This window comes from Typopeltis vanoorti, chromosome 15 (genome assembly GCF_054136105.1).
Source record: "Typopeltis vanoorti isolate ZY-2024b chromosome 15, IOZ_Tvanoo_1.0, whole genome shotgun sequence".
In the NCBI taxonomy this organism is placed as follows: Eukaryota; Metazoa; Arthropoda; class Arachnida; order Uropygi; family Thelyphonidae; genus Typopeltis; species Typopeltis vanoorti.
Window position 1 is genome coordinate 119,321,740 of NC_143563.1, and position 26,701 is coordinate 119,348,440.

Sequence of the window (26,701 nt, forward strand, 5' to 3'; positions counted from 1 at the left end):
AAATCTGATCGTGTGTTGATATCTGGATATTATTGAAAGTAAGGGACATGGATGTGAGCTCTTTCTTTCAGAAAATACTAAGTTTTGGTGGCATTGAACTCTATGAAGTTGTCCTGCCCCCCCTTGAGATATAGCTGGGAGATTGTGGTTGAGAACACTGATGGTGGTAGATCTTGAGGATTCTAATACTTGGACACTGTAAGGTTTGTTGAATGAAAAGAAGGAATGGAGTGTACTGTCATTGACAAAGGTATGGATAGGACTGTAGTCTGTGAATGCAGGTCATTTATATACGAGAGGAGGAGAGTGGGTGAAAGAACAGAACTCTGAGGTACTTCTGCATTGGTGTGGAAACCTGAGGAGAGGAAACCATCCACCATTACACATAGTGAGCGACCAGTGAGAAAGATATCCAATCCATTTGCAGAGTATAGAACACTGGAATGACAGTTTGCTAAGTAGGCTCCAATGCCAAACCTGATTAAATGCTTTTCAAGTGTTAGAAGCAACTATGTGAGTTTCTCTGAATTTTTCCATGGCTTGAGTCCAAAAGTCTAAAAGATTAGCTGTAGATTGTGAGTTGTGGAATCCATATTGCTGTTCATTGATTACTTGGTAGGTCTCTAGGTGGTTCAGGAGTTGGTTGTTGATTACCTTCTGTATAATTTTAGAGAGAATAGAAGTGAGAGCTATTGGATGGTGGTTGACTGATCCACCCCATCCCAAAGGAAGGTGATAAAAGTCAACCAAAGTTGACTTTTATCACCTTTCTTTGGGCTGGCCTGTTTCATTGCTGTAGTGTAGATGCCAGTGAATAGGATAGATTGAAGATGTGATACAGGACGGCTGGGATATCATTAGAACCAGATCCCTTATTTGTGTTCAGTTTTATTAAGGATTCCTAGGATTTCTTTGTGATGGAAGACTATGGGTGACATGGTGAGAATAGTTCTTGGTGGAGTGGAGGGAACGTTGTTCAGGTCATCAGTGTAAGAATTGGAAGAGAAGAGTGATGCTAGTACATCAGCCCTGTCTTTAGCTGAGGTGAATACAGTATCATCTAGATGTGAAAGTGGTGAAAACCTGGGTGGTCAAAAGTTGAACCCCCCCATGTCATTGGCAAGGGACCAGAAGGAGCAACTGCCATTCAGACAGGAGGCGAGCTAGCAGTATTTGCCTCTTTCAAAGTCTGATTTGGATTTGATGATGATTCTTTTACAGCTGTTGTGAGGTGCAGTATAGGTATAGCAAGCAACTGGAAGGTTGGTCTTGTGACATTCATGTTATGCAGAGGTTTTTTTTTTTCTATTATTGCATTGGCACACTTTTTAGAGAACCAAGGCTTGGATGGTGAATTTGGGTAGAATAAGGTATGAAGGCCTTCATTCCTGTGAGGATGATTTCTTCAGGTGTTTGGATAGGAGAAATGAGATAGTATTCAGACCATGGGGAAGAGAAAGTCACAGAGGTCATCCCATTGGCACTCTTATTGTTCTCTCCTAGAAGAGACTTGTGTGAGGTTGGGATCTGAGTTACCAACAGAAGAATAGACATCTGGAGTATACCTTAAAGTGGAGCTTGTTAAGGAAAGATGAAGTGTGTTAGTGAATTGGAGGGGATTGACAGGTATTATGGTAGGTAGACTGACAATCTGTGTTAGTTCATTACAAATGGCAAACATCTCAGAATCCTTGCTTGCTTGTTTAGTGAAACTGGAGAAAGGAAGCCAATTTGAGTTGTGGATGTCGAAATCACCAAAAAGGATGACCACTATTAGGATATTTTGACTAATAGAAAGTTGAGCTTTACGGAGAGATATTTGAAGAGGTCAGAGTGGTTAATGGAGTTTGGAGAGTGATAGTGACAGTATATACAAAAGGAAGGTTGGTTTAGGAGAGAAATTTTGAGCCAAATCAAACTTTCTCAAATGGGAGGGGGAGTTTCAAGGTGTTTTGCAATCTCTGGGATGGTATGTCAGTTCTGATGAATGCATAAGTGCTGCTCTTGTGGTGTAAAAACCTATGTGATGTGAAGTTTAGGATGGTGATGTGGACAATGGTTGTTCAGGTTGGCAGGTGTGGTTTGGAATGGTAATTCTTGTTTAAATGACTGGGAGTGCTGCTGCATATTGCTTTTATTTGCTGTTTAGGCCATGGAGGTTGGTGAAGTGGATGCATTAAGTTTTTTTTTTTTTTTGCTAAGAATTAATGTTGGTGGTATTTTTGTTTCTTTATTTTTTTTTTGTTTTGTTTTTTTCTTACTCGATTTTGTTGTTTTTGATGACACAATGATCTGTTTAATGAATGAAATGAATATAATAAAATATTTTTATAACGATGATGAATTGTGTTATTTAAACAAATGAGATTTCTTTTAATTAGGAAAGCTGCTCTTGGTGGAGTTTCTGCTGGAGTAATAGGACAGTTTCTAGCAAGCCCAACTGATTTAGTAAAGGTGCAAATGCAGATGGAAGGGAAGAGGCGACTTCTAGGCTTTCCTCCAAGGTATCTTATTATTTTCATGAATGCATAGTGTGACAAAGATGTGTCCTCTCTCTGTGGTGGAAGTTTCATTCCATCTATGTGCTCTTTCCCCCTCCTCATTGAAATTGATGTCCCCATAATTAAAAATCTTCCATAAGCTCTGTGATCATTGAATCTACTGATACATGCCAGGTACCTCTTCCTTTGTATTGCTCATAGCAGGGGTCGGGAACCTTTTTGAACTAAAGAGCCATTCTACTAAAAAAATTAATTAAAACAAAATTTTGGGAGTTGCAACTTCAATTTGATTTTTCCTGGTGACTCAAAGTTGCAGTTAGTTCAAACTTAGGTAAATTTGTTTTTAATTCAGTACTTCCAGATATCAAATACCACTTTTATATTTGCATATAAACTTTTTATATGTTCAATAAATAAAACAACATTAAGTTTGATTAAATTTTAAATCACAAAACATGTTTAAGTATAATATTGCGAAAAAGTCAGAATTTGTATTGCAAAAAGAATTAGTCCAAACAAAAATACAATATTATGTATTTTAATAGATATTTGATTGTTTTAATTTAAAATTCACTAATGAGACTTTTGATTTTGCGTCTTCTCAGCAAATTTACTTAAATCTGGATTGTATGTCGTGCACTTTAATAGTAATTTGGCTTTCAAACTTTCATCAGTCAATTTGTTCCAATACTTATTTTTAATGTAATCCATTGAAGAGAAAAATTGTTCGCAATTGTACGTTGAACCAAAAATAGTCAAATCCCCAAAAGCAAGTCCCCTGACATTTGAATAATTAGTTGGGAAAGAATTCCAACATTTAAATACAATTTCCTGTGGTGTTTCTTCCATAGTTTCCTCATTTTCTTCAATTTGTGCTACCATTTCCTGAAGTTTTTGTACCCAGATGCTTTTATTCTGAATTTCCAGAAGCTTCATTTGTAGTTCTGCAATTGATATTCCAGAAAAAGCTTATTGCAATTTAACAGTTGTAATATAAATTTCATCATCTCCTGATGTTTTTTAAAATTCTGAAATCTGCTTTAAATTCAATCTATAATTTTTTAGATTTTCAAAATATATACATTTTTCTTCGGGAACATCTTTGAAAAAACACTCACAAAGGTAAGGACTTCCTCTAGTAATTCTAAGGCTGTGTTTCCCTTCCCTTGCAACTTCAAATTTAGCTTATTAAAATGTTCTGTCATATCAAGCAAAACACAAAAAATTTTGTATCTATTCGGGATTACTGAGAAGTTCCATGATTTACATTATAATTTTTAGTGGTTAAGAAAACTATTACTTCTTTTAAGCGCTGAAAAAAAAACTGTTTTAATGCTTTTCCTCTTGATAACCACCGTACAGATGTAAATGTCACTAAATCTCTATGTTGACTACCTAGTTTCTCTAAAAATGTGTCAAAAAGTCTGTGATTCAACGCCTGAAATCGGAGGAAATTGATCATTGGCACAACAACATCCATCACTCTTTTTAGTTGCGGTTATAATCCCAAAGAATTTGCAATTAAAGCTTCTTGATGTAAAATGCAATGAAATGAAATAACTCCATGTGAAATATCAGTGGAGAATAATTTAACAAACCCCTAATTTTTCGCAATCATAGAAGACTCTTCATCGATCGCAATGCATACTATATTATTAATATTTATATTTTTATTCTGTAAACTTCAGCGATGAGTCTTTTGACTCCATGGAGGCACATTATATAAAATAACTTGTTAGAAGGTTTTCTGAAATATCTTGACCTGTAGTGTGTCCTTTAAGTGTTAGCAGATCAAGAAGTTCTTCTCAAATACCAGAAGATGTGATATATTTAACCATCACGCAGCATTGTGCCATATTGGAAATATCATTTGATTCATCAACACAATAGATATAAAATCGGCAGAATTAATATCCATAATTTGTATATTTGAAACTTCTGCAGAAATCCGTTCCTTGACAGTTCTAACTGAAAGAAGTAAAGCTTTAATTTTTTTACATATCTCGTCCTTATTTTTCATATCCTTAAATAGAATTTCAGCGACATTATACATGCAATTTTTTAGAAATTTACCATCAGTAAAAGGTTTTCCCGCATTTGCTATTTCAAGGGATAACAAAAAAGTTGCTTCAGTAGTATCCGATGAAGATTTCCAAGTTGACAAATTTCTTTGCTGAAGCAATGTTTTCTTTTGTAATTCTTCAATAGCTTTTTTCTATTATCACCCTCAGGATATTTTTTACTGAAGCCTAAATGTTTTCCTCGAAAATTTATCCACAGTGTCTCTATCAACATTTTATTCTCTGTTTTCTTCGATTATTTTTCTATTTCTTGAACTCATATTAGGAGGGGTTATTATCAAACATTTACCTGCAAGTAAAAACACAAATTCAACATAATAACATAATCAAAATTAATTTGTGCATAACATTACCTGACACTAAATTAAACACCAGTTTAGTACCACAATAAATAAGTTAACTAACAGAATATTTCTTTTGACGGTTAAAATCCATATGTATCTAAAAACCGTGGTGTTTGACAGGACAGCTAATCAATTAGTTCACATTTTCTCTGGCGCTGGTTACCTTAGGCAGGGTTAACATTTAGCGGTATTTCAAATGTAACGTGGTTGTCAGTTATTCATGTCATAAAATTTCATGCCTAACAATGTCACATGCATAGTATCTAGCACCACAAACAGGCTGTATCAAAAAACAATATTTAGTTCTTTGTATTAATTATGTATCTTTTAATTCAATATAAATGAGCCGCATGTGGCTCCGGAGCCACCGGTTCCCGACCACTAGCCTATAGCATAGCAAGCTATATTCACTCATGAGCAGTTGAATTAGATATACCTGCCATGTTGGTGAAATGGTGCTGTGGTCGCCCCAGCAAATGGAATAGTGCCACATGGGTGTGATGGGGATGTCATCAGACCTTGTACTGACCGTCTGAGTAATAGTCGAACACAGAATGGGGAAGACTCGAGATTTCAGCGAATTCGATTATGGCCAGATAGTTGGAGCCAGACGTATGGGGCACTCCATCTCTGAAGTCGTGCAGGCACTGGGCACGTGCCACTGTGTCAAGAGTGTAATGTGAGTACATGGAATCAGATAAAACCACAGCCGCCAGGGAAAACTGCTGTCGTGTACAACATGTCGATGACATGGGGACGCCGTCGGCTAGCTCCGATGGTAACAGCAGATAGACGGGCCACAGTGCCGCAGATCCCTCACCAATTCAATGCTGGACAACAACAGTGTGTGAGCAGCTACACCATCCATCCAGAACCATCTCCTCACTATGGGGGTACAGATGCCACCGCCTGACTAGGGTACCTCTGCTCACCGCATGTCACAAGGCACAACAATTAGCATTGGCGCAGGAACACTGCCATTGGACTCTCGACACATGGAAAAAGGTCGTCTGGACTGATGAGTCGAGGTACACGTTGGTACATGCCGATGGCAGAGTACAAGTGCATCGCCAAGCACATTAAGCAATGGATCTCTCTTGCCAGCAGGGTACAATTCAGGCCGGTGGTGGTGGTGGTATCCTTGTATGGGGACTGTTTACGTGGGATGAAATGGGCCTCCTGGTACATCTACCATCGTCCCTCACCTTGGTCCTGTTAATCTGTACTTTACGTGAGATATCTTGAAATAAAGTTTTTCTCTTCATCTTTTTATTTTCCTACTGAACCCTCTTCATATGTTTTTACAATTGTGAAAATGAAATATCCTTAATATTCTATTCCTTTAACTTCATCCTCCTTCTCCTCCTCTTTCCACCAGGTCTCGTTAATAGCTTTAATTTTTTGCTCTTTCAAACAAACCTATGGTCAAAACTTATCATTCTTATAATAAATTTAGTTTAATGCTTTATTCAAGTGTAAGTAAGCAAACAAAGTTTGCACTTGAAGTATCTTCAGGACTAATGCAACTCGTGGTAAAAGTGGACCAAGCTTCCATCACTCCTTGTCTTAGTATCTCCCATAATGCAAAGCACATCTCCTTGTGTACATGTATAATGCTATGCATTAAGGGAAGGGCCACTACCCAGACTAGTTTCGACCTTTATTGAGGTTGCTTCAGTGGAAGCCAGACCCAGAGGTGCTGATACTAAGTTCTTAAAAGAACTGGGCGATGGACTGAGTCCTTGACTCTTTATCCCGTCATCTGAATGAAGTAAATCATCTGTATGGATAGAGTGTTATTGAGCTAAAAAGCTCTAGTCATGGCTGGGTAACGGCAATAGCCGAGCCTCAGTTAAAACTTCATTAGCTACAGCATTGCCATTTGTTACCCTGATCTCATCTCTTCTGCTGATACTAAGGTGGAAGCAATGGAGAAGTCATATGTACCTATACAAGTTGCCAAAAGGTGTCTCACCTTATTATTAAATTACTCTGGATTTAGAGAAAGATGTTCGAAGTTTTAAGGAAAGGACCTTAATGCATAGCATTATACATCTCCAGGAGTGATGAGAGCTTGGTCCACCTTTACCATGAGTTGCGTTAGTCCTGAAGATTCTTCAGGTGCAAACTGCAAACTTTGTTTGCTTACACTTCTATAAAGAATTAAACTAAATTTATTATAGTCTAACCAAGTGGGAAAAAACTTACAACCAAAAAAAATACTTTTTGGCCATAGTATACATGAATTGCAAGGTATTTGGTTGGCACCTGTTGTTAGCATTCAGGAGTGTGTGAGCAGTACTAACTTTGGGTGGTATAACTTAAACAGAATTTTTTTTTTTTTTTGCTAAGATGGTAGGAAAAAGACCCAGACGAAGACGAAGATCTAGGTGGATTGATTATAGTAAGAATTGCCTTGAACACCAAAAAATAAGATCTGGCAGTATTGCAATCCTCATTGACAGCAGATTAATTGAATGAAAATTGTCAGTATTATTATTATTATTATTATTATTAACCTTATTATTAACCTTGTTATTATTATTAACCTTATTATTAAGCGACATCGAACCCCATACAACACACAGGCTCATCCTAATAGGACACATTAACATAAATACTCTTGACCATGCTTCTTCAACCACTAACACATATCTTGATATACTAAGTCAATACAACATAAAGCCTACCATTAACTCTCCAACAAGAGAAGAAATACTCAATAACTCACTAACACAATCATGCATTGATCATATCAACATACGAGCTCCGATCCATACATATACATCATCAGTAATTAACGTCAAAATTGCCAATCACTACTTTGTCTCAACTTCGTTTTATTACGTTACCTACCCCCCCCCTCCCGCCAGCAGAAAAGTCGACAAAATTCGATCATACTAAAGAGCATTGTTGATAACCATGTAAAAAATACAGACTGGAATTCCCTACTTAAAATAAATGATCCTGTAACATTATACAAGAATTTTCAACTAAAGTTCACAGAAATATACAAAAAAAGCAACAAAGCCTACACAAACGAGGTGACAAACAGACAACAATCCATGGATAAATGACGACATACTAAATAGTATTACTGTAAAAGAAAATCTATGGAAAAAACTTAAAAACTCACCCAGTAACACACATTTACACACCTTATACAAAAACACAAGAAATCAACTAACAACAAAAATTCGTAGGGCAAAAAGACGCTACTACTTCCAAAAATTCATGGAATATAATGACAACATGAAGCAAACATAGGCTACACTCAAGGAATTAGTAACTCAAAAAAGACAAAAAAGTAACTAACAACACAAAGTCAACAACAAACGATGTATTTTCCACCCGTAACTAAACAGGAACTGAAAGAAGCCCTCCTACAACTAAAGCCAAAGACCACTCCAGGAATAGACAAAATAAGACTCACAGACCTTATAACACATTTTGAACAAATAAATCCAATTCTTTTGAAACTCGTGATCATAATATTCGACACAGACATTATTCCACAACAACTAAAAACTGCAATAATTACACCAATATACAAACACGGCAAAAGAAACGATACTCAGAACTTTCAAAAATTCTTGAAAAAATACACACCAGACTACAGATCTATTTACAGAAGTATAACATCATTTCACAAAACCAATATGGCTTTCAGAAAACAAAAAGCACCATCACTTTATTAGAAGACATCGCCGACACAATAAACACAGCACTCGACAAAAACAAGTACGCCGTCCTTATACTGCTGGACCTAACCAAAGCATTTGATACACTTGAACATGACATACTACTCACCAAACTATACTCAATAGGTATAAGAGGAACACTGCATACATAGTTCAAGTACTACCTCTCAAACAGAATACAAGTAACAGAAATAGGTACATGTCACAGTCGGGGTTTACAAATAAAACATGGTGTACCTCAAGATGCCATATTATCACCCACTCTATTCAACATATATATATTAACGATGTTCATAACATATCCGTAAGAAGTTAAATATTTCAGTACGCAGATGACACTGCACTACTAGCAATCCACACAGACATCAACACGGCTCTCTGCAAAGCACAACAAGACCTAAATGAAATCACAACATGCTTCCACCAAAACGCAATTCTAATCAACGGCACGAAAACACAGATGTTGATAACACACAACCCCAGAATCATACGCCCTGCATCACTATCGATACGCTGTCACACATACTGCTGCATTAACAACTAAAATACCTGCCAGTGTTCTGAAATCAAACCTGTAACACATGCAAAATACTTCGGTCTCTATATAGATTCCCACCTTAAATGGACAAAACATATAGAATACCTACACACCAAACTCCGGATCATCGCAGCAAAACTCTTCCAAGTTAAGGATATTATTCCATCCAACATAAAAAAACTCCTATATCATGGTATCTGTGAATCCCTACTCAGATAGGGAATAACAGTCTATGCAAACACATCAAACAGCCACCTAACAAAATTAGAAACATTACACAGGAAAATCCTGTCAACAGTGATCCGGACACCTTACACACAACAACCAATATCTGACAAGCACATGACGATACACAGAATTCTGAGCATTAAAAACCTGAAACACCCATGACATTACCAAGGAATTACTTCAACATCACCTATCGAAACAACAGAGACACATATTGTATAACACTACCTACAACAACTCTGTACATCCCTACACCCTTCAACAATTCATATGGTTCTTTTGTGAGATCACATCAGATACCCACGCAACTCAACAACCTACCAAGAAATTTAAAACACATAGATAACTACAGAACATTAAAACACGAACTCTGGAAAATATACCAACAAAATTAATATACCATTAACACTAATATACACATCACAAATCACCAACATCCAATGCCAACATCCCATAATAAACAGTAGCAACATAAATAGTGAAAACTAAATCCCACTCTCTTCACAAAAGCTAACCCAAGCTTCGAAGTAGGTGGGATTAACTCGCCTCACTCAACCACACGTAATCCTTATAACCAAAGAAGCAGATTATGTAATAAAACAGTTAGTAAAGTATACAACAATAAAGAAGATACTGATTATTATGTGATAATATCATTAATATAATACTCTTATGTAACATGAAAAAATAATGTAATAAATTATTCATATAATTAAAAATTATATAACAAAAAAAAATTATTATACAAAAAATTCTGAATAATCTTCATTGTTAACATTAGAAGAACATATATTGTAAATACATAATATAGAGGTAAAAAAATACTATTAAAAATTTTAGTTGAAATCAATGTAGAAAATGCAGCACTTAGAGCTGAATTCTGTAAAATTTTAAGTTGCAGTGTCACTCAAGATGTCTATTGTATGTGTAAATATTTTAGCAATCAATAAATTACTATTACTATTAAAAAAAAAAAAACCTGATGGAGTCACAGACTGGTTTAGGAGGTCCCTTTTGTCATACACACAGCTCATCATACCTTAAACACATTCAAATTCTCTGCAGAATGCTTCATGCTCTCAGGCAATGCATTCCAATCATTCACAACTCTCAATGCTAAAAATATGCTTCTCACTCCCTTGCTCATTCTTCTTGTATAGCTTCCAGGGATGACCTCTTGTTCTCCCCCAATCTCCCACCATTTTACGAAAAACCACTTCAGCGTTAATCCTATAAGAACCCTTACTAACTTATACGTCTCTATCATATCAACCCCTCTTCCTCCTATCCATTAGACTCTGCAAATGGCATCATCTGTACCTTTCTTCATATTTAACATTCTAGAGATCAGAAACTATTTTAGTAAATCACCTCTGGACCCACTCCAACATCTGCTCATCCTTTAGAAAACCAGGCAACTAAATCCATGCACGGTAGTCCATATGTGGCCTAATCAGACCCTTATTCAATGAAATCAGAATCTCCTTACTTCTGAAAGTCAGTTTGCTCTACATCATTGCCAGAATTCGTTGTGTTGTCCTCACAGTTTTGGCAATATATCCTCCAAATTTCAATTCCTTATCTGCCATCACTCCAAAATCTATTATTTCCTCCACTTCCAACAGTATATCTCCAACAAGAGTAATTCTACAACCCCATTTTGTTTTCCAAATTTTAAAAGCTTACATTTCACAACATTGGACTAGCATCCCCACTCCCATACTCATTCACTCAGTCTATTCAAGTCTTCTTGTAAGGCCACAACATCTGCTCTTCTTCTCATAGTTGGTCCCAACTTTATCATATCTTTATCATATCCATACATTCCATCAAAGATAATATCATTGTTTTCAACCTAGTTATAGGTCTTGATTCCCACCAGCCTCTCCAACACTTTAGCCACAACACGGGAAGTTAGTAATGATCTAAACTTTCATGTGCTACCATCATAATATCCTATATACCTCTGAGAGTAAGGTAATTAAGGACTCAAAGCATGATAAAAAAAACAGAATGGAAGCAAAAGGGGGGGGAGTGAAAAAAGTGATATGCTTACACAGTGTGCCCATTCAGTAATAAGACAATTATTATATCAAAACAAAGAACTGTATTTGGAATTGTCAATTACACAGATTCAAAATAATCTTCCTCCAACTTAACACGATGTTTATGTCTGTCACACAGGTGTTCGAAGGCACAGTGGAAGTAATGAATGGGAACTTCCTTCGATCTCTGGGTCGCACCATGTTGGATGTCCTCAATGTCGCTGAAACGCTCCTTTCAAGGCACACTCTATCTTTGGTCAGAGGAAAAAGTCTGTGGGAGCCAAATCTGGGGGTGGGTGTTTGATCACATAGATCGACTATGAAGCCAGAAACTTCTTCACAGGCAGTGCACGGGTGCATTGATATGTAACAGAAACCAGTTGATGTTGTGGGACAGTTTTTTCCTGACATGTTGCATTCAAGCATACAGACATTGTATTACTCCTAAATAATGCTCACCATTGACCGTGGTAATCTCAGGAACAAATTTGCAGTGGATAATTCCAGCAGCTTCAAGGGAAAAAAAAGTGACTATTGTCTTGACATGCGATTTTCAACCTGACTTTCTTCTGCCAGGGAGAAAGCATTTGACGTCATTCCATGCTCTGACATTTCATTTCTGTATCAAACCAAAAACACCAACTTTCATTTCTCTGCAACACATTATGATCTTGATCAACTGTGCAGATGAAATTTTGACAACATGCAATACAGTGCTCTCTCTCTGCTCCTGTGTCAACATGTGCAACACAAACCTTGTACAAATCTTCCCCTTGTGCAAATCTCTTTCTAAGATTAATTTCTATTTCCTTACTGACACCAGTCTGTACACCAAGTAGCCTAGTGGTTATTTGCCTGTCATGGGCAACAATTTCCCTAGCTTTCACTACATTTTCATTTGTCTGTGCAGAAACTGGCCATCCACAGTGTGGTTCATCCTCCAGGGACTCCCTACCCTCTTTAAATATTGAAAACCAGTGTAGCACTTGTGCACAGCTCAGACAGTCATCACTGTAAACTTTTTTTAGGTCTTGGTACACTTGTGTAGCAGTTTTTCCTAATTTTCATTGAAAGTTGCACCTGTGATTACAATGCAATCTAGTAGTCAAAAGTAGAAACACGTTAGTTACTTTTATTCAAAGGGCTGTCCTTTTAAAAATTAATCTCATTACTTAATTCTGTGTATATATGGTGATTCCATGATTATGGATGTGCTAGATCAATAAACAATAAAGGCATGCCCTTGTTGACCTAGCATGCAAAGCTTTGTTGTTCATTGATCATGTTTCGGAGATCTGTTGTTTATTTAACATGATGTGCCAAGATTTGTTGCTCATTGACCATGGTGCAAAGATTTGGGATGTGAGAAGGCTGTATAAGGTGGAATAAGTAGAAGATATTCCATGCGGCAAAACTATTGAGCTACCGTGTAATTCTTCTTCTTCTAGCTTATTGAATCTGTGTGGTTCTGTGCAGCAAAGGTTTCTTCCACTTTTCCTCTGTCCTTATCTCTTCCAATCCAATCCAGGATTTTACTTTCTCAGCCTTTGTCGTAGTCTTCCTCTAAGTCTCCTTTCATCAGATCTAATCTTAAGTGCTTGCCTTTCTTCTATTCTTTCAGTGTATATCATGCCACCTCAATCTGTTTATTATGTGACACCTCCAAAGTGCTCAAGGACTCATTGAGGAAGGGCATTTTACTCTACTACACGCAACTCACCATCACCACTACTTAATCCACCAACTATACATAATGCTTCCAACATCATCTGCGTATAATGGCATCTACTGCCTACCTCCAATAGTGTTTTTGTCTGTAAATTGTGTGTGTGTTTGTGTGTGTGTGTGTGTGTACTTTGGCTGATTTGCCTGTATGTTGGATGCAAAACCTGAGTTTTGAGGAGAAAAAACCCCTGCTCTTCCTTATGCGATTGGCTAACTTAACCTTCAGTTGAAAAAGCCCATATGAAGATTCTAATCATGTTATTCAGCATTCTTTCTATGTCATTTTTTTTCATTCTTATTTCTATTTGTGGATCAAATCATTTATTGGCTGTATTTTACGATCTTCTTTGATTTTGTTTAATATTGCTACACCTTCAGTTTTTCTTAATGTTTTCCTCTCAGTGGTTTTATTAATCTGTTTAGCTGAATTTGCTGTACTTGTTTCTGCTACACATGTTATTACTTGTCTGACAACATCTTTCTAGATTTGTTTTGTTTCTTTATTTCTTATTCTTCCACATGAGGCTGTTGAGACTTCCATATGTTCTTCTAGCTTTTAGTGCTTGCTCTTGTACTTCATTTTGTTTGATGATGCATGATTAGATGCATCTCCCACCTAAAGACAATCACAAACATCCATGCCTATGGCAGGATTCAAACCTGCAACTTGTTGATACACACAGCAGATATGCTAACCACTTGGCATGATTGGTTTTTACCTCTTATATTCATTTGCAACTGTTATGGTTTTAGTTTTTTATGTTGATATTTCATAATTTCTTTTTTTGCTGCATTGTTGAATTTATTTAATAATCTTTATAGATTATTTTTATTTTCTGCTAGCAAGATTTTATTATCAACATATCCTGTTATTATTTTCATTTTTAATTTGTATTCTACACTTTTCCATGTTATTTACTTCTTATATTTGATAATCATCATTCATTTTCCCAGATATACCCTCTCAAGGGCTGTACAGGATACTTGGACAGTACTACATGATCAAGTTTGCATTGTTACTAATCTCTAATGAACAGTTTTCTTAATAGTATGTTACTTGTCAACACTTCAGTATTGCCATATCTAATATTTTGGTCTTTTAGGGCACCTCTAATCAAATTATTTCACCTACATCTTGGTCTTCTTCTGGGTCCTTTACCTATCTTCTTGTCATAAAACACCTGTATTCCTAACGTTTTCCTCCCATTCTGTTTAAAGTAACCATACCACTTTAGATTAGTTCTGATCACACATTCTTTCATGCTAACAGGGTCAAGTTCCTTGTCAAAATCATCATTTTTAATATTCTGCCATTGATTCCATCTGTTCATTCCCCAAATTTTTCTCAGACCCGTCACATCTGTGGTCTCTGGTCTTGTCTTGTTTTCTGTCTGAACTCTTTAATTCTTCTTCTTCTTCTTGCTTTGAAGTATTGCATCTGCAATACTTCAATACAAGTAGTCTGTCAATCTTTTTTTTTGTTGTTGTTTGTTTGTTTGTTTGTTCTACCAACTGGTGTTTACATATTCGGTTTCCAATCTCTTGCTAATTTGATTAACTTTATGCTAGTAGCTGCGACTAGTTCATGTAGCAGCACTCATCTTGTTCATCTGTAAATACAATATATTTTTGCTGAATGAAACTTTTCTTTGAATTTGAAAAAAAAAAAGCAGGAATTCTACTGGTATCCAGAGATTGTTGAGATACCAGTAGTTGTTTAGTTTAGTTGTCTGGCCAATTTTAGTTTCAGCTTACCAAATTGTTGCACTTTGTGTTTAGTATTATTCCTGTTGAAGATCATCAGGAATCTAGTTGGAAGGCTTATTGTACATATCGGACATTATTCATAACTTATATTAATGGTATTACTATACCAAACAAAACTGACGATAAATCCAGTATTCCCTTATGCTCTTTATTTAATACTGTAGCCAGTCCAACTTCTTGTTAATGAGTTGTCTAAGAGTTATCTAAGTCACCATTTTGCCCCCCCCCTCCCCCATCTCACTGGTAACACCTCTACTTTTATAAAAACTTCTGTTCATTTCAAATTACTATTAAAAATCACATCCTTAAAAATTCAGTTTCAATATAAAAATTCAATATATAAAATACTACATGGTCTCCCTACTTCACTCCCCAAACACATAAGAACAAAACACCTGAGGTACACCTCAAAAAAAATAGTGAAACTGCTAATAAATAAATATAACCTTCACTTCACTTAACATCAGATACCACTTCCTTATTTACTGATGTAATCTACATACATAGTATATTTAAATAATTCAGAGATATTGGGTAGGAGGGTAGTAAGATTTAAAAAAGTCTTACTATCCCCATATGATATTTTTGAATTATGGCACTGCAATGGTTACCCAAAGTGTAACCACATTGCCATTTGGCCCTGTTCGGATTATTTTGTAAATTACCTTAATAGTCAACACCCCCAAAGTTCACTCACAAGTTAAAAAAAACAATCAAATAACTATTTTCCTTTACTTGACATGTTAATCATCACCTTTCAAATGGTTCACTATCATTTTCCATTTATAGAAAGCCAACATATCTACATAAAGAATCACATCATCATCATCTAACCTAACACTATGGAATTCTCAATGCTTTCACCACAAGCCAAAGATAGCTGTTCTAATTATGAAGCCTTTTCCACAGAACTCAACTATCTTTGCCATACTTTCTTGGCCAATGGCTGCAGCTCCCTCAAAATATATAAAATACTACATGGTCTCCCTACTTCTCTCTCTCTCTCCCCAAACACATAAGAACAAAACATGTACATCTGAAATGAGGTACATTTGAAAAAAAAATTGTGAAACTGCTAATAAATATAACCTTCACATCATTTATCAAATTAGCAACTTTGATTTTCTCTCCATCAAGACAAACTCCATCCTCTGGCGTATCCAGGAGTGTACGAATTTCCTAGTGAGTTAGCTCACTATCAACAGAGAGGAAGATTTATTAACATCCACCTTAGAGAACAGTAGATATACACGTGCTACCATTATTATGGCAAGTCAGGACTGGCAGACCACACTTTGGACTCCTCTTGACACAGGATTAGATGGAAAAAAAAAAACAAATTGCTATATAGAAGTCATTACAGGTCAGAAAGACTATTTTTAGAATCAACAATGACTGTCAAGCATTCTCCTAACCTACAAGTACGCCCTCTGTCCAAAAAGAAACCAAACTTTTCAAAAATAAAAGAAACTAGTGGCACCACATGTTGTATCTTTTTGTTGTCGAAAGCGGCAACCTTCATTAGTGTTGTTTCAACTGTTTATGACATTTGTTTCATTAGAAGCCGAGTTATAGTGCCAAGAGTGACAGTGTGTTTTGACAAATAGTTGGAAAATGAGTTTCAAATAGAGAGCTGCGATTAAGTTAGATAGGGCTAAATGGCCTCGCCTACTCATTATATGGGAATAAAAAGGAGTTAGCTGATTTTATTATTTTTTTTTTGAGCTGCGATTGACTTTTGTGTTAAACTTGGTAAAAGTTTTACCGAAACGCATCAAATGCTTCAAAAAGCATACGGTGATGAATGCTTATCCTATACTCAAGTTTACAAGTGGTTTAAGCGATTTCAAAGTGGTCATGAGACGCTTGAGAATGACGAAAAGCCAGGTCGTCCAAAAACTGGACTGAGCAAAGTTAACATGCAAAAAGTGTGTGATTTCATCAAATAAAATCCAAAATCGTCCGTGAGATCGATTGAAGATGACTTGGGGATTCCAAAATCAGCTGTGTGCAACATTTTCGGTTTGGGCCTTCGTAAATTGAATTCGCGATTTGTTTCCCACAAGTTGACCGACGACAAAAAAATATATCGAACGCACTGCAAGGACCTCATTAAAACCACTCGTAAGGACTCAAACTTCCTTGAAACGATCGTTGTTGGTGACAAAACATGGTGTTTTGGGTACGAGCTTGAAATAAAGTGCTGAGTGGAGACCACCAAAAGAGCGGTATCCAAAAAAAAGTCACTTGGAGAAATCAAAAGTAAAGACAATGCTGATTTATTTCTGCGATTCCAAGGGCATTATCCACAAAGAATTCATTCCGCCTGGCCAAATGGTCAATGGTGAGTTTTATCTTGAAGTTTTGAAGCGATTGATAGCGAGAATTCGTCGCGTACGGCATGAATATTGTGATACAGGCAGCTTGTCACTGTACGATAATGCACCATCTCATTGTGAGACAGTTTTTGAGCAAAAACCAAGTTTGTGTGTTGGATCACTCCCCATATTCACCTGATTTAGCACCCTGCAACTTCTTTTTCTTCTCCTGACTTCATTTGCAGATGAAAGGAAAGCGATACGACACCATTGAAAATGTTCAAGCGGCAGTAACCATGACCCTCGACAGTATCCCAAAAACTGATATAAAAAACTCATTTAACGAATTGATTGACAGTGCCAAACGCTGTATCAAAGCTGAGCTAGAGTATATTGATTGAAATAAATGATTCGAATAATTATAATTGGTCTGTGTTTTAATTTCTATCAACAGTTCGGTTTCTTTTTGGACAGAGGATGTATGGCTGCATTCATTTCCCAGAAATATGGAAGACTGTCACCTTAGTAAGTAAGATCAACTCTTACTGAACTGTAATACTTCTTTTATTCAACATTTGTGGACACAAATTGGGACTTTAGATCTTTTGTCAGTTGTGATCTGAATTATTTCTACTCACTCTCTCATCTAAACTGTAACTTGTTGTTTTGCTCTGAAAATGCTGGTTTGATAACCAACAAAATATGAGCCACTTATTAAACATCCTTTTATAATTTAATTTTGCTTGGTGTTGTAATACTGTTAAAGTTAAAATTGTAATACTTATAAAATAAGTTATGATTAATATCTAACACCTTAGCCTGTCAACTAGATTGTACACATCAATATCAGTTGGACCACTGATTTATATATTCTTACTATTGTTTCTTTTGTTAGATCTTTATTTTTTCTTATAGCTGAATTTAAACATCGCCTTAAGGGATTGTTCATTTACTTCATCCACCTAACTTTGCACGTCCTCAGTTTATCTTTGTAATCAACATTGTACAGTCTTGCTATTGTTATTATCATACGGACATCTCCATGGAGTCTGAAGACTCATGGTGGGAGACCCAAACTATCCACATAATCTGTCATACCTCTCTTTGAACCCATTAACTGACAAAGTACTCATAATTGACAATGGTAGCTCATTCCATTCATTCGCCACTCTCCAAGTGAAAAATCTAGTCCTCACACTCCTACTAATGATGCTTTTGCTCAACTTCCAGGAATGACCTCTTGTTCTGCATCCTCTAGCTCATTTCTGAAAACATTTCCCACGTATCTATCATATCTCCTCTTTTTTTGCCTATCAACCATCAATCCACACATCCTAAATCTGTCTTCATATACATTTAACAGACCACTCACCATCTTGGATGCTTGCCTCTGAATCTTCTCCACTACACTTGATATGTTCACATCAGTAATCCAGATGTGGATGTATCAAGCCATATAAAGAGGAATGATAACTTCCTTAACTCTACTTGTTAGTGTGTTCTTCAATAGCCAAGTAATCATATGAGCTATCTTAGCAATATGCTCCCTAAACTTCAATTCTCTGTCTATCACCATCCCTAATCTCTAGCTTCTTCTATTTCCTGGAGTACTGTTCCATCAATGTGGTATGCAACTTGTAATCGATTAACAAGTTGTTTAATAGGGACACGTGCCTTAGATATACTATATTTTTTGAATAATGACTTCACACATGTAAGAGAAAAGTAAGTATAATTTGCCTATATATTTCACTCTCCTGTAGGAGGAAACACTATTAGTGTTCAGAGATGTGGGAATACATGTATAATTAATTAATTTAAAAATAATAAATAAATAAAAATATAAAAAATGATAACAATTAACAGCAATCCCTTCTCAAAATTTAGAAATGATGGTGGCATAGGCGATCAAATGGGAACCTGCTGTATTGTTGCATCTTGGTATGCTTCCAGTGAATTCTGTGTCTCGTGTTGATGGCATTAGAAGCAAGATCTTCACCTTCAGAATCCAAAAATCTTACATAATCTTGATGTATTTCAATTCTAGTATTAGCAGATTGGCCAGTCTATCCTAAGTAGCAAAGATGACAAGATCAGGGTATTTGATGAACATCAGGCAAGGATAGAGACGATAATGTATCTTTGATAGATGGTAAGAAGGGTGACAACTTCTGGGCTGGTTTGAAAGTGGTGTACAAATTATATCTGTGAAGGGTGCTTGCTATTTGTTTAGATGTTCCTTCAGAGCACGACATACTGTTCCTTGTTTATGTTCACATGAAACAACATTAATAATCTCCCCACTCAGTACGAGGTCCATTGGAACGTATGCAGCTGCATGTGTTCCAGTGGACCTAGTACTGAATTGGAGGGATTATTGATGCTATTTCATGTGACCTTTTGCTATGGGAACATTTGCAGAACATGCATATTGCAGAAACTAAATGCCTGTGCAAAAGTTGGAATTGAGTTGGTTAGAGATGGGTTGCTAATCAGTCTAATTGCCTTCCTTTGTATTGAGTCAAGCATCTCAAGGGAACTCTTAGAGGCCCACCCCAAATGTGAGAGCAGTATTCCATAGCTTGTGGATTTGTGATTTATACAAGGTTAACAGCTGTCGGAGGTGGAGTACATATTGAATGAAAGTAAAATCCTTGTTTTTTAGGTGATGAGGAGGCATTGGTTGTGATGTATTTTTTTCCAGGAAAGACTTGATGTCAGGGTGATTCCAAGAAGAGAAATCTCATCTTTACTAGAGATTTGAGTGATGTCAGTGATAATACTATAAGAAAATGGTTCTTTTTTTTTGTGGGCATAAGGCAGAACTGGATTTTGTTGGTATTGAAATTGAACTTGAAATTGAAAGTTATTTGAATTCCATTGGAAGATGGTGTGGTGATCAGAATTCAGTACAATGGTGGTTAATGTTTTGTAGATTGAGGTGATTTGTGTTCAGTAAGGTTTGTCAAATGAAAGGGAAGAGTGTAATGTGCTGTGATCTGCAAAACTGTGTATTGGGTTGGAGGTCAATTGAAGTAGGTTGTTGATAGGGTTGCCATCAGGTGGTGAAGATGGTCCAAGTGGTGAAATTTGGTGCCGAAAGAAAAGTTCTTTTCGGAAGTTGTTAGTGTCAGTTAAGTTATTTTTGCATCATTATATTTATAAGTGTTTGTGTGGTTAACTGTAAAGGTATTGTGTTCAATTTTCTGAATTTTTAAGGTTTAGTATTTGTTTTTCACACAGTCCGTTACACATGGACTGTGTGAAACATATGACCTTTGTAGAATGAGAGATTTTTGGAAGGTGAATAAAACTGGAGAATGTGTTTGTCGAAAGTGTTTCGTGAAATGTGTAGAGAGTAAGAAGAATGATAGCAGCGAGTTGAAAGATGAAATATGTGATAATACGAATAGAGTAGTTAGTGTTGCAAGCAGTATGAGTGACACTATGAATGGCACTGTGGAAAATGAAGCGAATGATCAGATGGTAATGGAAGGATAGTGCACTTACATGGAGTTCTTCACAGAACAAAATGTGAGATATACTTTTTGAGAATCGTCTGGTGCATGGTATGACGCAGATGCAAAATAAAGGGAAGAAAAAGCAGAACGTGAAAATAAAGATTGGATTTTGTGTGGTGATTCATTCATACAAGAAGTGCTTGAGGATAGTGTGATGAAAGCATGTGTTCCTGGATCAAAGATAAAGAATGTCAGTTACAAGAAGTAAGAAGTATGCTGTAACGATGCAGAGGTTTTAAAGCGCAAGCGATATTTATTTTCACTGGTACAATTGATTTAGCAGGTGACAAGTGTGGTATGCAAGATGTAAGAGTTGCTATTGCATGTAAAAAATAAGACCGAGAAAGTAAAAGTTATGTCTGTTGCCACGGTATTATAGAGGCGAGCTGAGACAAAGCTGTGGTCGTGAATGAATTGGTTTGCACATTGTGCAGGCAGAACAGTGTGGTACTTGTGGAAAGAGTCTGATAGAAGGTAGGATTTATATAAGGTGGCTTGCATCTAAATGGATTTGATGTCAGGAGTCTTGAGAAAGTGTTGCTCAGTGAAAGTTCAGAAGTACAAAGTCAGGGAAACTAGAATATTTAGGAGGGATGCAAGTGAATGTGGGTTCAGGCAACCTAGAGGTTAGTAAGTGAGAGAATGATCACATGCACCAAAATATAGCACTCAAGGTTAGCTTTAATGGGCTAAGTAGTTGTGGGATGAAGGAGGAATTGCAGTTTATGTATACTAACTCGTGAAGTATGCAAAATAAGGTTGAGTGTTTAGCATTGGTTTCATACATAAGACTACACTGTTTTTCTAAGCAGTTTGTAAGAGTTTTGCTAGTATCTGAATATATGATCCCCTGTTCACCTTAAAGTGGTTTCCTCTTTGTGCTTAACATTTTAAGAAACTTCCATATTGAGTGATCTTCTGGATTAAGGGAAGTGAGCTTTCTTTCCCTCTGTTGATTTTGGTAGTGCTTGAGGGTTTCTTGGACCTGGTTGCTAGTTTATTGAGGATTTTTCCATTGTTTTGTGATATCTTTTCCAGGCTTTATTCTTTTCTCTGATTAACTGTATGATGTCCTTAAATAGTCAGTTTGACATAACGTGAGTTGTAATTATGGAGATTGCTGCTAAGGCACGATTGATTTAGTTTTTGAGATCAGCATCTTTCTTTCTTTCTTCTAATGATAGGTACAAGAATCTAATGTATTTCAAGATAGCATTGGGAAGATTCCCTCATAGTATAGTAGAGTGGTGTGAATTGAACCTGAGAGCCCAATGGGAGTAGCAGTGGACTGTGGTCTGAAGTTCATTTGTTTACCATTTGTAGCTGATATTGATGTCTGATATTTTGAAAGATAGCAATATCCAGGATGTCTGCTTTCCCGTAGGTTCTATAATAATGTGTTCCTTGGTTTCTAATATTGCATTGAGGTTTGTGGCTAGTAGAGGTTTGCTTGGTAAGTTGTGTGCTGCATAGATTTTGAGTTTCCTATGTTGTTGTTGGTCTGAACATTGATTCTGGTGGTTTTTGGTTTGGGGAATGGCTATTTCATTGTGCATGAGGTTGTATTTAACATAGATGGCCGTGCCTCCACCTCTAGCATCTGGTCTATCATTTCTGTAGCTGATGTATCCTTTTATTTTCATGATGTTGACTGGACAGGGGTGTTCATCTCATTAATCAGAATTATTTGGACTGTGGTGGGTAGAATTCCTTTTGGTCCAGGATCTAATTTGTTAGCCTGTTGGCATTCAAATATGCAATCAGTAGTGAGTTTGGAGTGATTAGGTTTCTGTACATTGTGGAGTGCAGTTAAAATTGAGCTGGGTGTGGTTGATGAATCTTTTTCTGAATTCCAGGGTCAGGTTAGCTTTGCTGAAATCAACTAACATATCAGTCAGTGATGTTGCATTGATGAGAAAGCTTTCTCAATGCATGGTATCTTCTTGGGTTGGGCTCTTTCTGCATATGTTAATGTCTGACTGGTAGAATCTTGTCTTTTTTGGAGATTCAAGTTGGTTTGGTGAGGAAGCAGCCTGTTTTTTCATATGTTGAAGGTTTTTTCCTCTGATTTTTTATGGTTATTTGAATGAAAATGCATCCTCTGAAATTAGCACGGTGAGGCCCACCGCTTTTCATGTGTGGTCTTAGGTTTTTTATATATGTTGGTTGGGTGATTCTCACTGCACTTCATGCATATGTATTCTGCTTTTCACAGCTTTTGTGTGTGTGACCAAATTTCTGGTGGTCTGTCGATGCTCTCTTTTATAGGGGTTCAGGGGTGGTTATGAGAGAACAAACTGCTGTAACATTAAATATATCCCGCCCATTTTTATTGATTTCTACATGTATAATGGCATTGAGTGTTTATCTGATATATATGTTCTACTTACAGGACTGAAGCTTTCTTTTCTTAGATCATTAGCAACTTCTTCTATGTGGATGAATTCATTGACAACTGTCAAATTTTTCTCAGTGCTTGGAGCAAATATGTGGTATGGTAGTTTGTGATTGTCAAAGAGTTTGGTTACGTTTCTGTAATCTAAGACTCCTAGGTCATATTCTAATACCCTCATTTGTGTTCTTTTCTCCTGGAAATACTGATGTTATGTTCTTTTATGATTGAGGAGAACTTGAACTATTGACTTTTATCATGAAGTATGACTGGTGGTATTCTTTCCTTGCAGTTGTTATTCTTGATCTCTGTGGGAATATCATCTGTTATAGTGATAGGTTTAGTTTTTCTCTTTTTACTGATATGCTCATCTTGTGATTCTTGTGGGTAGGTATTTTCTTGCATTTCAGGCATTGGTAGATTATTTTTGTCATCTGACGGAAAGTCCCCTCTGTCAAGGTTCATTGGGTGGCATATAGCTGGATCTTTCTTGGTCGGTTTTTATCAGTTAGCTGTACTAGTTTTTTAAACAGGTCAGTTGTTTTGAAATCTGAATTTTGGAGCAGTATGTTCTCTGCTTTATCTTGCATAGCAAATTGATCATTTTGTTGATCACATTGTTGTTTCTAGCACTATTCACTAATTGTTGATTCAATATCTCATCTATAACTTGTCATAAAGTCTGGACAGCCAGAGACAAACTGTTAAAGAGACACAATTTATCACATATTCAATGAATTTTGGGAATGACTGGTTAGATAAAAAGAATAATACTTGGATAAGGAAGCAAACAAAGGTAATGGACATTGCCTTAATTAAAGGCAACAAATGGCAGGACATGTGATGAGAATGTCTGACAACAGATGGACAAAGAGAACTACAGAATGGACACCAATAATTGCTTATTCGAAACCTGGAAAACCAGCGGTAAAATGAGATGATGAGATAACAAGATGTTGTGGACATTTATTGTGGAGAGATGCACAAGCCCTGATAAAATGGAAGAAGAATGGAGAGGCAATTGTTCAGCAGTGGACTGAAAAAAGCTGTTAATGACGACAATATGAGAAATGAAATTAACTATGTTCTCGTGGAAAGGCTTAGACATTGGTTATGCATTTTTAAGTAAGTATTTCAAGGAAATTACATTAAAGGAAATTACATTATTTAAGGAAAGCACATTAAAATAAAATTTAATATGCTTCAATATTTTGGCAACGTCACGTTGCCATTTTCAAGAAACTTAAGTACAAGACACGTGCATGCAGGCACAACAAACAGTAAATGAGGAAGAAGCAGGAAGCTATTATTTCTCCTAAAGTCCTGATGGTGCCCTCTAGTGGGCAATGTTGGTATTCTTGGGCGATTGGGCTGAAGGTCTTCTGATGCAGGTTTCCCAAATTTGAGGAAGTCTCATGCAGCCAAATTTGTTGAGGTTCGGATTGTTTCTTAGGGCTGAAGCTGATTCCATAAAAAGCCTTTCATACTTGTATTTACTACGGTGTACTATCATGGCTATGGTGTACTATAGAATACGGTGGAAGAAAGCCACGATAGTACACCGTAGTAAATACAAGTATGAAAGGCTTTTTATGGAATCAGCTTCAGCCCTAAGAAACAATCTGAACCTCAACAAATTTGGCTGCATGAGACCTCCTCAAATTTGGGAAACCTGCATCAGAAGACCTTCAGCCCAATCGCCCAAGAATACCAACATTGCCTGCTAGAAGGCACCATCAAGACTTTAGGAGAAATAATAGCTTCCTCCTTTTTTCTCATTTACTGTTTGTTGTGCCTGCGTGCACATGTCTTGTACTTAAGTTTCTTGAAAATGGCAACGTGACGTTGCTGAAATATTGAAGTATATTAAATTTTATTTTAATGTATATCTTAGTGACGTTGTAATTTTCTTAAAATACTTAGTTAAAAAAAAGAAATTAACTATGGTACAGCCAATCAGTAACTCTTCTTTATCAAAATATGACTGGAATTACTCAAAACAACATCATCTAAGAAATTATATGCTGATATTGAAGCTAAATCAATGCAAAAGTGATATATTTATCACACATAGTTAGTGAAATGATGTATTATCACATTTTTAAAATACTATGTATCAGAGGCAGTAGTTGAATTTTTTTTTCTCTCTTGATTACCAAGCAATTTATACGAGGCAAGAAACTATATTCTTGTTTTAATCCTATACCCAAGCATAAGCAAACAAAATTTAATAACCTTTATGTGTGAATATAGTATTAATATTAGAAAAAAATTTTGTCTATTATAATTCACTTGATTACTAAGCAAAAAGTATTTTTATTATTGGAAGAAAGGAAAGATAATTCCATTCTACAAGGGTTGAACTGGGGGTTGATGGTTCTCTATGGATGTCATCATCTATAGAGAGTGATAAGGAATATAGATGATAGAATTGTTGCCTTTGATTCTAAGTACAAATGAGTAAATATTGCTTCAGTACTAATGCTCGTTTAGAAGTTATACATTTTGAATGATAAATGCACGTAAACACAAGAAAGATATTTAATTAACCAGATATTTCGGTCTGGAAATAGCAGATCATCCTCAGTGGTATTACAAGAATAGTTATAAAAAATACAAGCTAGAATATTAACAATAGATCATTTAAAATAGAACAAGCCGCATGAGGTTATTTCACTAAGTATGAAACGGAATATTTTGAAGTAGAGACATGATTAAAAAAAAAATAAATAAATAATGAGTAATCTTGATTGGACCTTCCCAGATTTTTGATATAGATATAGTCATTACGATTCAGGTTGGGACGATGGAGCAAGGACTCCACGCTTTCCTTGAACAAAAGTTCAAACTTATAACGGGATCTATGTAAGATGCGAGCCCTGGACCAAAGGATGTTGCGGTCAGTTTCAATCCCGTGCTGAGCCAATCCAGACTTTTCAGGTTTGTTGTGAAGAATGGAGGATTGATGTTCTTGGATTCTTTTTTTCAAGAGAACATTCAGTCTGTCCAGAAAAGGATAGATCACAGTTGCACGGAATTTGATAAAATCCAAGGGAGAGATAAAGTTGAGTGTTTGTCTTTAGGAGAAGGAAAATGAGAAGACAATTTGTTAATAGTCGAATAAGTAACTGTTACTTATTCACCTATTAACACATTACTCATATAAGATTACTCGTTAATTTTTTTTTTTTTTAATGTCTCTACTTCAAAATATTCCGTTTCATACTTAGTGATATAACATCACGCGGCTTGTTCTATTTTAAACGTTCTATTGTTAATATTCTAGCTTGTATTTTTTATAACTGTTCTTGTAATTCCACTGAGGATGGTCTACTATTTCCAGACCAAAATATCTGGTTAATTAAATATCTTTCTTGTGTTTACGTGCATTTATCATTCAGTCTTATGTCACAAGTATCCTTAAAACAGCAAAGTTATACATTTTGGACTAAAGTTGCAGGTGGAGTGTAACATATGTTAAAGGGCAACCAGTGAAGCCGTAAATTGTATGCTGATAATTGATAGAAGGTTAAACTTCAG

The 26,701-nt window shown here is 36.1% G+C and overlaps 1 protein-coding gene across 3 annotated transcripts in view; it reads left to right on the forward strand.

Annotated features, from left to right (window-relative positions):
• Window positions 1-26,701, forward strand: part of Ucp4A (Uncoupling protein 4A) — a 224,870-nt gene that overhangs the window by 94,763 nt on the left and 103,406 nt on the right. For all 3 annotated transcript variants that reach the window (XM_090405849.1, XM_090405848.1, XM_090405850.1), the window contains exon 5: window positions 2,382-2,504. In XM_090405849.1, the coding sequence (XP_090261975.1) occupies window positions 2,382-2,504 (123 nt within the window). The remainder of the gene's footprint in view (window positions 1-2,381; window positions 2,505-26,701) is intronic.